This window comes from Cherax quadricarinatus, chromosome 25, assembly GCF_038502225.1.
Source record: "Cherax quadricarinatus isolate ZL_2023a chromosome 25, ASM3850222v1, whole genome shotgun sequence".
Classification (NCBI taxonomy): Eukaryota; Metazoa; Arthropoda; class Malacostraca; order Decapoda; family Parastacidae; genus Cherax; species Cherax quadricarinatus.
In genome coordinates, this window is record NC_091316.1 from 39,746,612 (window position 1) to 39,759,978 (window position 13,367).

The following is a 13,367-nucleotide window of genomic DNA, read 5'->3' on the forward strand; positions in this document are numbered from 1 at the left end:
AAATTTTAGAAAGAACTTAATTTTAAAGGATTTCTTGCTAATTAACCAATTTTACCTATTCGGCAAGACATATATATAAATGGGTGCACTCACCTAATTGTACTCACCTAATTGTGGTTGCAGGGGTCGTGTCACAGCTCTTGGCCCATCCTCTTCGCTGGTCAATACTAGGTTCAGTCTCTCTCTGCTCCATGAGCTTTATCGTACCTCTTCTTGAAGCTGTTTATGGATCCTGCCTCCAATACATTACTCTCCAGATTATTCCACTTTCTGACAACTCTATGACTGAAGTATTACTTCCTAACATCCCTGTGACTCGTCTCTGTGAATGTATATGTGTGTGTGTGTGTGTGTGTGTGTGTGTGTGTGTGTGTGTGTGTGTGTGTGTGTGTGTTTGTGTGTTTGTTTGTGTGTGTGTGTGTGTGTGTGTGTGTGTGTGTGTGTGTGTGTGTGTGTGTGTGTGTGTGTGTGTGTGTGTGTGTGTGTGTGTGTGTGTGTGTGTGTCTGTCTGTGTGTGTGTGTGTGTTTGTGTGTGTCCATGATAATACACGTTCAAAACATGCATCTGAGATGATTAACTGAAAGATATAAAGTTGCTGACTGACATGACACTTTACTCTGTTAGTGGCAGCAATGTCTGGAACGAGAGCTGCAATGAGCAATGTCTGCTGTAGTTATGGTATAAAATACCATTCTGAGCAATTTCCAACCTAACTCAGACACTGCAAGACTGTGTGACTGTGTTACAGAGCGTCATGTGACGTAGTTATGGTGTTTGAAAATTATCTTCACTTCTCTAATTTGACTAAAAAAAAACCTCTTGTAGAGTAGAGAAACTCTTCTCAGCTGTATTACTGAGTCAAGTGTTGTGTTGCTGTTACCTCCACTGTGTTGATGAGTGTGAAGTGCTGTTATGATAGCCAGTTGCTAGTGACATCTTGTTCAATTGTTTGAGCCGAATGATGATGTTTTCCAGACTTTATACCTAATGTTAATAGTTCACCTATTTAGAGTTCAAAAAGTTATTTGTACTTGTCGCCCATTCACTTACATATTAGAGATATTTAAAAAACTTATATCTAATACAAATACCAAACGTCTATGTTTACGTACAAACATTGTTATGCAAAATATAAACAGTTAAGCATCATGCAACCAACTACATTAGCAGATGTTGATCATAATGACGAGAAGCTCAACATTGTTCAGAGACCCAGGTTAGCTATCACTGTGTCTCCACTGAGTTTCTCTGGCGGGTTAGGAGTCCCAAAGCGTAATGAATAACTCTCTGTACATGGTAGAGTCTTGTATTCGTCCCTTACACTGCACTCTCCAAGTGATCGCTGCTAAAAGTCGTAGGGAAGAACTTAGACGGGTACTGGTCGGGCGGACTTGTGCGAGTGTGCAGAGACGGGTTAGGCGTGATGCACACCGTTTCCGCCACCATGGGAACGATAGCTATCATGTCACGTGTGAGAGAAGACTTGGACGTATCGTAAGCTGGAGGCGGTGCGATGGGTAGGACTAGTGGAGTACTCGCTGAATCCTGAAATAAAATTTAAAAAAATAAGATCACAATAAACAGGTGATATCAGAATATGCAAAACAACCACTGTGACAGAATAGTGAAATTACAAGAGAATTCGTGACTTCTCACATTATCAAGGAACTTTAAAATCAATACATCAAAGGAAGCCATATAAAGGGTCGAGATCACACCTCACCATCACATCCCACAAAAAAGCAACACCTGACGAGCGACGACACCCGACTAATAAGAAACGAAGAACACTGCAGTAGGCCCACTGGCCTAACTAGGCAGGTCCTTCACGACATCCAACTAGCAAAATATTTGCCCAACTCAAGTACTCTACCCAAGAATTAAGATTTATTATTTGTCCAATGTATTATTAAATTCTTCCCACGTTTTATTAATTATAAATGAATCTAATTTATATAAACCAAAGGAAATATTCATATTATTTTCAAAACTGCAAAATAAGCCAAACCGGCGAGTTTGGCCCAAAAAAAGGGTGTTTTATGCGAGTAACCAAAACAGAAAATTTGCTTTTGACTTAATTCTTGTAAATTTAATGTAAGCATAATTAAAAAATATATCGTTCAATTAAAGCAACATTTAATAAATTGGTTTCGGCTGTCATTAGGCAATACTTTTCAAAATTTTAATATTACATGTGTGCTAAAAAAATCACCATTAACACTTTACCTCACAGCTGTTACGGTTACTTACCCACACACACACACACACACACACACACACACACACACACACACACACACACACACACACACACACACATACACACACACACACCCATGCCACATCCAATGCCCCCACCCACTGCATTACAAACTCCACCCCCACAGCAACAACCCATAGTTCCTTACCAGGTCTCCCACTTCCCCAACCCCAATATACCTCCCAGACCACAGTCTTAGAAAAGAAGTTGAAGGTGTGGTATACAAATGCAGATGGAATAACAAACAACTATGACGAGTGGCACGAAAGAATCAAAGAGACATCCCCAGACATAATAGCACTCACAGAAACAAAACTCACCAGAGTAATAACAAATTCAATCTTTCTATCCGGATACCAAATCCTCAGGAAAGACAGAGGGAGGAGAGGGGGAGGAGGAGTTGCACTTCTCATTAAAAACCAGTGGGGGGTTTTGAGAAAATGGAAGGAATGGATGGCACGGGCGAAAGAGACTACTTAGTAGGAACAATCCAGTCTGAGGGACATAAGGTGATAATTGCAGTAATGTACAACCCACCACAGAACTGCAGGAGGCCAAGAGAAGAATACGATGAGAGCAACAGAGCAATGATCGACACACTAGCCGAGGTGGCCAGGAGAGCACACATCGGGGGAGCAAAGTTACTAGTTATGGGTGATTTCAATCACAAGGAGATTGACTGGGAAAACCTGGAGCCCAATGGGGGTCTCGAAACATGGAGAGCCAAGATGATGGATGTGGTACTGGAAAACCTCATGCATCAACATGTTAGAGACACTACCAGAGAGAGAGGAGAGGATGACCCAGCAAGGCTGGATATTGTATTCACCTTGAGTAGTTCGGACATCGAGGGTATCATGTATGAAAGGCCCCTGGGAGCTAGTGATCATGTGGTTCTGTGCTTCGACTACATAGTTGAGCTCCAAGTGGAGAGAGTAGCAGGAATAGGCTGGGAAAAACCAAACTACAAAAGGGGGAACTACTCAGGCATGAGGAACTTCCTTCAAGACATTCAGTGGGAGAGGGAACTGACAGGAAAATCAGTACAAGAAATGATGGACTATGTAGCAACAAAATGCAAGGAGGCAGAGTAGAGGTTTGTTCCCAAGGGAAACAGAAATAATGGGAAGGACAGAACGAGTCCTTGGTTCACCCAAAGATGTAGGGAGGCAAAAACTAGGTGTACTAGAGAATGGAAAAGGTACAGAAGACAGAGAACTCAGGAAAATAAAGAAATCAGCCGAAACGAATATGCACAGATAAGAAGGGATGCTCAGAGACAATATGAAAATGACATAGCATCAAAAGTAAAGACTGACCCGAAGCTGTTGTACAGCCACATCAGGAGGAAAACAACAGTCAAGGACCAGGTAATCAGACTGAGGAAGGGTGATGGGGAATTCACAAGAAACGACCAAGAGGTATGTCAGGAGCTCAAAACAAGATTTAAAGAGGTATTTACAGTGGAAACCAGTAGAACTCCAGGAAATCAGAACAGGGGGGCACACCAGCAAGTGCTGGATGAGGTACATATAACCAAGGAGGAGGTGAAGAAGCTGCTATGCGAACTTGACACCTCAAAGGCGGTGGGACCAGACAACATCTCTCCATGGGTCCTTAAAGAGGGAGCAGAGATATTGTGTGAGCCATTAACAAAGATCTTCAACACATCATTTGAAACTGGGCAACTCCCTGAGGTATGGAAAATGGCAAATGTAGTCCCAATTTTTAAAAAGGGAGACAGACATGAGGCACTAAACTACAGACCTGTATCACTAACGTGTATAGTATGCAAGGTCATGGAGAAGATCATCAGGAGGAGAGTGGTGGGGCACCTGGAAAGAAACAAGTGTATAATTGACAACCAGCACGGTTTCAGGGAAGGAAAATCCTGTGTCACAAACCTACTAGAGTTTAATGACAAGGTGACAGAAGTAAGACAAGAGAGAGAGGGGTGGATTGACTGCATATTTTTGGACTGCAAGAAGGCCTTCGACACAGTTCCTCACAAGAGGTTACTGCAAAGGCTAGAGGATCAGGCACACATAACAGGAAAGGCACTGCAATGGATCAGAGAATATCTGACAGGGAGGCAACAACGAGTCATGGTACGCGATGAGGTGTCAGAGTGGGCGCCTGTGACAAGCGGGGTTCCACAGGGGTCAGTCCTAGGACCTGTGCTGTTCTTGGTATATGTGAACGACATAACGGAAGGGATAGACTCAGAAGTGTCCTTGTTTGCAGATGATGCGAAGTTAATGAGAAGAATCAAATCGAATGAGGATCAGGCAGGACTACAAAGAGACCTGGACAGGCTAAAAGCCTGGTCCAGCAAATGGCTTCTTGAATTTAACCCTGCCAAATGCAAAGTCATGAAGATTGGGGAAGGACAAAGAAGACCGCAGACACAATATAGTTTAGATGGCCAAAGACTGCAAACCTCACTCAAGGAAAAAGATCTGGGGGTGAGTATAACACCGAGCATATCTCCTGAGGCGCACATCAATCAGATAACTGCTGCAGCATACGGGCGCCTGGCAAACCTACGGATAGCGTTCCGATACCTCAGTAAGGATTCGTTTAAGACTCTATACTATTTACGTCAGGCCCATACTGGAGTATGCAGCACCAGTTTGGAATCCACATCTAGTCAAGCACGTCAAGAAATTAGAGAAAGTGCAAAGGTTTGCAACAAGACTAGTCCCAGAGCTACGGGGATTGTCCTCCGAAGAAAGGTTGAGGGAAATCGGCCTGACGACACTGGAGGACAGGAGGGTCAGGGGAGACATGATAACGACATAAAATACTGCGCGGAATAGACAAGGTGGACAAAGACGGGATGTTCCAGAGACGGGACACAGACACAAGAGGTCACAATTGGAAGTTGAAGACTCAGATGAATCAAAGGGATGTTAGGAAGTATTTCTTCAGTCATAGAGTAGTCAGGCCGTGGAATAGCCTAGAAAGTGACGTAGTGGAGGCGGGAACAATACATAGTTTTAAGGCGAGGTATGACAGAGCTCATGGAGCAGAGAGAGAGAGGACCTAGTAGCAATCAGCGAAGAGGTGGGGCCAGGAGCTGTGAATCGACCCCTGCAACCACAAATAGGTGAGCACAAATAGGTGAGTACAAACACACACACACACACACACACACACACACACACACACACACACACACGCACACACACACACACTGTGTATGTTAGGCCCATACTGGAGTATGCAGCACCAGTCTGGAACCCACACCTGGTCAAGCACGTTAAGAAGTTAGAGAAAGTACAAGGGTTTGCAACAAGGCTAGTCCCAGAGCTCAAGGGAATGTCGTACGAGGAAAGGTTAAGGGAAATCGGACTGACGAAACTGGAGGACAGAAGGGTCAGGGGAGACATGATAACGACATACAAGATACTGCGGGGAATAGACAAGGTGGACAGAGATAGGATGTTCCAGAGAGGGGACACAGGGACAAGGGGTCACAACTGGAAGCTGAAGACTCAGACGAGTCACAGGGACGTTAGGAAGTATTTCTTCAGTCATAGAGTTGTCAGCAAGTGGAATAGCCTAGCAAGTGAAGTAGTGGAGGCAGGAACCATACATAGTTTCAAGAAGAGGTATGACAAAGCTCAGGAAGCAGAGAGAGAGAATGGATCCAGTAGCAATCAGTGAAGAGGCGGGGCCAGGAGCTGAGTCTCGACCCCTGCAACCACAATTAGGTGAGTACAATTAGGTGAGTACACACATACACACACACACACACACACACACACACACACACACACACATACACACACACACACACACACATACACACACACACACACACACACACACACAAATACACACACACACACACACACACACACACACACACACACACACACACACACACACACACACACACACACACACACACACACACACACACACACGCACACAGAAAGACAACATGAGGTTGTGGGAGAGAGAATTAGCAGGAAAATCAGTAAATGATATGAAATAATATGACAACAATATGCAAGGAAGCTGAAGAGAAGCTCGTACCCAAGGGCAACAGAAACAATGAGAAGGCCAAGACGAGCCCTTGGTTCATCCAAAGGTGTAGAGAGGCCAAAACTAGGTGTACTAGATAATGGAAGAAGTATTGAAGGCAAAGAACCCAGGAAAATAAGGAGATTAGTCAAAGAGCCAAAAATGAATATGCACACATAAGAAGGGAGATCAGGCGACAAAACGAAAATGACATAGTCGAGAAGGCCAAGTCCGACCCGAAGCTGTTGTACAGTCACATGAGGAGGAAAACAACAGTTAAAGACCAGGTACTTAGGCTGAGGAAGGAAGGAGGGAAGTTCACAAGAAACAACCGAGAAGTGTGTGAAGAGCTCAACAAAAGAGTAAAGAAGCATTGACAGAGGAGGCAGGAGGGATTCCAGAAAGCCCGGAGTAATTGATAATGTACCCCACAATCAAGTGCTGGACACAATACACAAAATTATATACCTCAAAGGCCATGGGGCCGGACAGCATCTCTCCATGGATCCTAAGAGAGGAAGCAGAGGCGCTACGTGTACCACTAACAACAATTTTCAACACATCTATCGAAATAGGGCGACTACCTGAGGTATGGAAGACATCAAATGTAGTCCCAATTTTTAAGAAACGAGACAGATACGCAGCTTTAAATTACCGACCCATGTCACTGACATGTATACTGAGCAAAGTCATGGAGAAGATTATCAGGAGGAGAGTAGTGGAGCACCTACGTATGAATGAGTTTATTTACGACAACCAGAACGGCCTCAGGAAAGGGGAATCCTGTCCCAAACCTATTGGACTTCTACGACAAGGTGACGGCAGTTAGGCAAGAGAAAGAGTGGTGGGTAGATTGCGTTTTCCTGATCTGTAGGAAGACTTTCTGACACAGTTTTACAAGAGATTAGTGCAAAAACTGGAGAACCAGGTAGGTATAACTGTACTAGATCAGAGAATACCTGACTGGGAAGCATCAGTGAGTCATGACATGTGACGAGGTGTCACAGTGGGCACATGTAACGAGCGAGGGTCCACTGGGTCAGTCCTAGGACTGGTGCTGTTTCTGGTATATGTGAATGACATGACGGAAAGGATAGACTCAGAAGTGTTTGCAGACGATGCGAAGTTAATGAGGCGAATTCAATTGGATGAGAATCAGGCAAGACTACAAAGGGATCTGCACAGGCTGCAAGCCTAATCCAACAACTGGCTATTAGAGTTTAACCCCACCAAATGCAAAGTCATGAAGATCGGGGAAGGGTAAAGAAGGCTACATACAGAGTACAATTTAGGAGGCCAAACATTACAAACCTCACTAAAGGAAAAAGATCTTGGGGTGAGTATAATACCGAGTACATCTGAAGCGCACATCAACCAAATAACTGCTACAGCTTTTGGGCGATTAGCAATCCTACGAACTGCGTTCCGGCACCTCAGTAAGGAATCATTCAAAAGTCTGTACACAGTGTACGTCAGGCTCATACTGAAGTACGCAGCACCAGTCTGGAAACTACACCTAGTCAAGCACCTCAGGAAATTAGAGAAAGTGCAAAGGTTTCCAACAAGACTAGTCCCAGAGCTACGGGGATTGTCCTATGAAGAAAGGTTGAGGGAAATCGGCCTGACGACACTGGAGGCCAGGAGGGTCAGGGGAGACATGATAACGACATATAAAATACTGCGCGGAATAGACGAGGTGGACAAAGACGGGATGTTCCAGAGATGGGACACAGACACAAGAGGTCACAATTGGAAGTTGAAGACTCAGATGAATCAAAGGGATGTTAGGAAGTATTTCTTCAGTCATAGAGTAGTCAGGCCATGGAATAGCCTAGAAAGTGATGTGGTGGAGGCAGGAACCATACATAGTTTTAAGGCGAGGTATGATAGAGCTCATGGGGCAGGGAGAGAGAGGACCTAGTAGCAATCAGCGAAGAGGCGGGGCCAGGAGCTGTGACTCGACCCCTGCAACCACAAATAGGTGAGTACAAATAGGTGAGTACACACACTCACACACACACATACACACACACACATACACACACACACACACACATACACACACACACATACACGCACACACACACACAGACATACACACACATACACATACACACACACACATACACACACACACACACACATACACACATACACACACATACACACACACACATCTGACCCGAAACTGTTGTACAGGCACATCAGGAGGAAAAAAACAGTCAAGGACCAGGTAATCAGGCTAAGGAAGGAAGGAGGAGAGACAACAAGAAATGACCGTGAAGTATGTGAGGAACTCAACAAGAGATTCAAAGAAGTGTTCACAGAGGAGACAGAAGGGGCTCCAGAAAGACGGAGAGGTGGGGCACACCAGCATGTGCTGGACACAGTGCACACAACCGAGGAAGAAGTGAAGAGGCTTCTGAGTGAGCTAGATACCTCAAAGGCAGTGGGGTCAGATAACATCTCCCCATGGGAATTGAGACAGGAAGCAGAGGCGCTATGTGTACCCCTAACAACAATATTCAATACATCTATCGAAACAGGAAGATTGCCTGAGGCATGGAAGACAGCAAATGTAGTCCCAATCTTTAAAAAAAGGAGACAGACATGAAGCATTAAACTACAGACCAGTGTCACTGACATGTATAGTATGCAAAATCATGGAGAAGATTATCAGGAGAAGAGTGGTGGAACACCTAGAAAGGAATGATCTCATCAACAGCAGCCAACATGGTTTCAGGGACGGGAAATCCTGTGTCACAAACCTACTGGAGTTCTATGACTTGGTGACAGCAGTAAGACAAGAGAGAGAGGGGTGGGTGGACTGCATATTCTTGGACTGCAAGACGGCGTTTGACACAGTTCCACACAAGAGATTGGTGCAAAAACTGTAGGATCAAGCAGGGATAACAGGGAAGGCACTACAATGGATCAGGGAATATTTGTCAGGAAGACAGCAGCGAGTCATGGTACGTGGCGAGGTGTCAGAGTGGGCACCTGTGACCAGCGGGGTCCCACAGGGGTCAGTCCTAGGACCAGTGCTGTTTCTGGTATTTGTGAACGACATGACGGAAGGAATAGACTCCGAGGTGTCCCTGTTTGCAGATGACGTGAAGTTGATGAGAAGAATTCACTCGATCGAAGACCAGGCAGAACTACAAAGGGATCTGGACAGGCTGCAGACCTGGTCCAGCAATTGGCCTGGAGTTCAATCCCACCAAGTGCAAAGTCATGAAGATTGGGGAAGGGCAAAGAAGACCGCAGACGGAGTACAGTCTAGGGGGCCAGAGACTACAAACCTCACTCAAGGAAAAAGATCTTGGGGTGAGTATAACACCAGGCACATCTCCTGAAGCGCACATCAATCAAATAACTGCTGCAGCATATGGGCGCCTAGCAAACCTCAGTACAGCATTCCGACATCTTAATAAGGAATCGTTCAGGACCCTGTACACCGTGTACGTTAGGCCCATATTGGAGTATGCGGCACCAGTTTGGAACCCACACCTAGCCAAGCACGTGAAGAAACTAGAGAAAGTGCAAAGGTTTGCAACAAGACTAGTCCCAGAGCTAAGAGGTATGCCCTACGAGGAGAGGTTAAGGGAAATCAACCTGACGACACTGGAGGACAGGATAGATAGGGGGGACATGATAACGACATACAAAATACTAAGAGGAATTGACAAGGTGGACAAAGACAGGATGTTCCAGAGATTGGACACAGTAACAAGGGGACACAGTTGGAAGTTGAAGACACAGATGAATCACAGGGATGTTAGGAAGTATTTCTTCGGCCACAGAGTAGTCAGTAAGTGGAATAGTTTGGGAAGCGATGTAGTGGAGGCAGGATCCATACATAGCTTTAAGCAGAGGTATGATAAAGCTCACGGTTCAGAGAGAGTGACCTGGTAGCGATCAGTGAAGAGGCGGGGCCAGGAGCTCGGACTCGACCCCCGCAACCTCAACTAGGTGAGTACAACTAGGGGAGTACACACACACTCACACACACACATACACACACACACATACACACACACACATACACACACACACACATACACACACACACATACGCACACACACACATGCACTCACATACACATACCACACACACATACATACACTCACACACACATACACACACACATATACACACACACACACACATACAAACCTCACTCAAGGAAAAAGATCTTGGGGTGAGTATAACACCAGGCACATCTCCTGAAGCGCACATCAACCAAATAACTGCTGCAGCATATGGGCGCCTAGCAAACCTCAGAACAGCATTCCGACATCTTAATAAGGAATCATTCAGGACCCTGTACACCATGTATGTTAGGCCCATATTGGAGTATGCGGCACCAGTTTGGAACCCACACCTAGCCAAGCACGTGAAGAAACTAGAGAAAGTGCAAAGGTTTGCAACAAGACTAGTCCCAGAGCTAAGAGGTATGTCCTACGAGGAGAGGTTAAGGGAAATCAACCTGACGACACTGGAGGACAGGAGAGATAGGGGGGACATGATAACGACATACAAAATACTGAGAGAAATTGACAAGGTGGACAAAGACAGGATGTTCCAGAGATTGGACACAGTAACAAGGGGACACAGTTGGAAGCTGAAGACACAGATGAATCACATGGATGTTAGGAAGTATTTCTTCAGCCACAGAGTAGTCAGTAAGTGGAATAGTTTGGGAAGCGATGTAGTGGAGGCAGGATCCATACATAGCTTTAAGCAGAGGTATGATAAAGCTCACGGCTCAGGGAGAGTGACCTAGTAGCGATCAGTGAAGAGGCGGGGCCAGGAGCTCGGACTCGACCCCCGCAACCTCAATTAGGTGAGTACAACTAGGTGAGTACATACACACACACATACACATATTCACACACATACACACACACACACACACACACACACACACACATACACACATATAACCAAGGAGGAGGTGAAGAAGCTGCTATGCGAACTTGACACCTCAAAGGCGGTGGGACCAGACAACATCTCTCCATGGGTCCTTAAAGAGGGAGCAGAGATATTCTGTGAGCCATTAACAAAGATCTTCAACACATCATTTGAAACTGGGCAACTCCCTGAGGTATGGAAAATGGCAAATGTAGTCCCAATTTTTAAAAAGGGAGAGAGACATGAGGCACTAAACTACAGACCTGTATCACTAACGTGTATAGTATGCAAGGTCATGGAGAAGATCATCAGGAGGAGAGTGTTGGGGCACCTGGAAAGAAACAAGTGTATAATTGACAACCAGCACGGTTTCAGGGAAGGAAAATCCTGTGTCACAAACCTACTAGAGTTTTATGACAAGGTGACAGAAGTAAGACAAGAGAGAGAGGGGTGGATCGACTGCGTATTTTTGGACTGCAAGAAGGCCTTCGACACAGTTCCTCACAAGAGGTTACTGCAAAAGCTAGAGGATCAGGCACACATAACAGGAAAGGCACTGCAATGGATCAGAGAATATCTGACAGGGAGGCAACAACGAGTCATGGTACGCGACGAGGTGTCAGAGTGGGCGCCTGTGACAAGCGGGGTTCCACATGGGTCAGTCCTAGGACCTGTGCTGTTCTTGGTATACGTGAACGACATAACGGAAGGGATAGACTCAGAAGTGTCCTTGTTTGCAGATGATGTGAAGTTAATGAGAAGAATCAAATCGGACGAGGATCAGGCAGGACTACAAAGAGACCTGGACAGGCTACAAGCCTGGTCCAGCAACTGGCTCCTTGAATTTAACCCTGCCAAATGCAAAGTCATGAAGATTGGGGAAGGGCAAAGAAGACCGCAGACACAATATAGTTTAGATGGCCAAAGACTGCAAACCTCACTCAAGGAAAAAGATCTGGGGGTGAGTATAACACCGAGCATATCTCCTGAGGCGCACATCAATCAGATAACTGCTGCAGCATACGGGCGCCTGGCAAACCTACGGATAGCGTTCCGATACCTCAGTAAGGATTCGTTTAAGACTCTGTATACCATCTACGTCAGGCCCATACTGGAGTATGCAGCACCAGTTTGGAATCCACACCTAGTCAAGCACGTCAAGAAATTAGAGAAAGTGCAAAGGTTTGCAACAAGACTAGTCCCAGAGCTACGGGGATTTTCCTATGAAGAAAGGTTGTGGGAAATCGGCCTGACGACACTGGAGGCCAGGAGGGTCAGGGGAGACATGATAACGACATATAAAATACTGCGCGGAATAGACGAGGTGGACAAAGACGGGATGTTCCAGAGATGGGACACAGACACAAGAGGTCACAATTGGAAGTTGAAGACTCAGATGAATCAAAGGGATGTTAGGAAGTATTTCTTCAGTCATAGAGTAGTCAGGCCATGGAATAGCCTAGAAAGTGATGTGGTGGAGGCAGGAACCATACATAGTTTTAAGGCGAGGTATGATAGAGCTCATGGGGCAGGGAGAGAGAGGACCTAGTAGCAATCAGCGAAGAGGCGGGGCCAGGAGCTGTGACTCGACCCCTGCAACCACAAATAGGTGAGTACAAATAGGTGAGTACACACACACATACACACACACACATACTCACAAACACATACACACACACATACACACACACACACGTACACACACATACACATACACACACACGCACACACACATACACACACACACATACACACACACATACACACACACACACACACACACATACACACGCACACACACACACACACACACACACACACACATACACACACACACATACACACACACATACACTCACACAGTATTAGAGTTACAAGTGGAGAGGGAAGCAGGAAGGGCAGGACGAAGAAAGCCAAACTACAAGAGAGGGACAACACAGGCATGAAGAATTTCCTGCACGAGGTTCAGTGGGACAGAGAACTGGCAGGGAAGTCAATAATTGAGATGATGGAATATGCGACAATAATTTGCAAGGAAGTTGAGGAGAGGTTTGTACGCAAGGGTAACAGAAATAACGAGAAAGCCAGGATGAGCCCTTGATTCTCCCAGAGGTGTAGAGAGGCCAAAACCAAGTGTAGTAGAGAATGGAAGAAGTATA

General features: G+C 45.5%; 1 protein-coding gene across 1 annotated transcript in view; it reads right to left on the reverse strand.

The window, feature by feature from the left end:
• Positions 1-359: 359 nt before the first annotated feature.
• Positions 360-13,367, reverse strand: part of LOC128689971 (nephrin) — a 250,211-nt gene continuing 237,203 nt past the window's right edge. Inside the window, exon 15 of the mRNA XM_053778436.2 lies at positions 360-1,546. Within this exon, the coding sequence (XP_053634411.2) occupies positions 1,319-1,546 (228 nt within the window). The 3' untranslated portion in view covers positions 360-1,318. The remainder of the gene's footprint in view (positions 1,547-13,367) is intronic.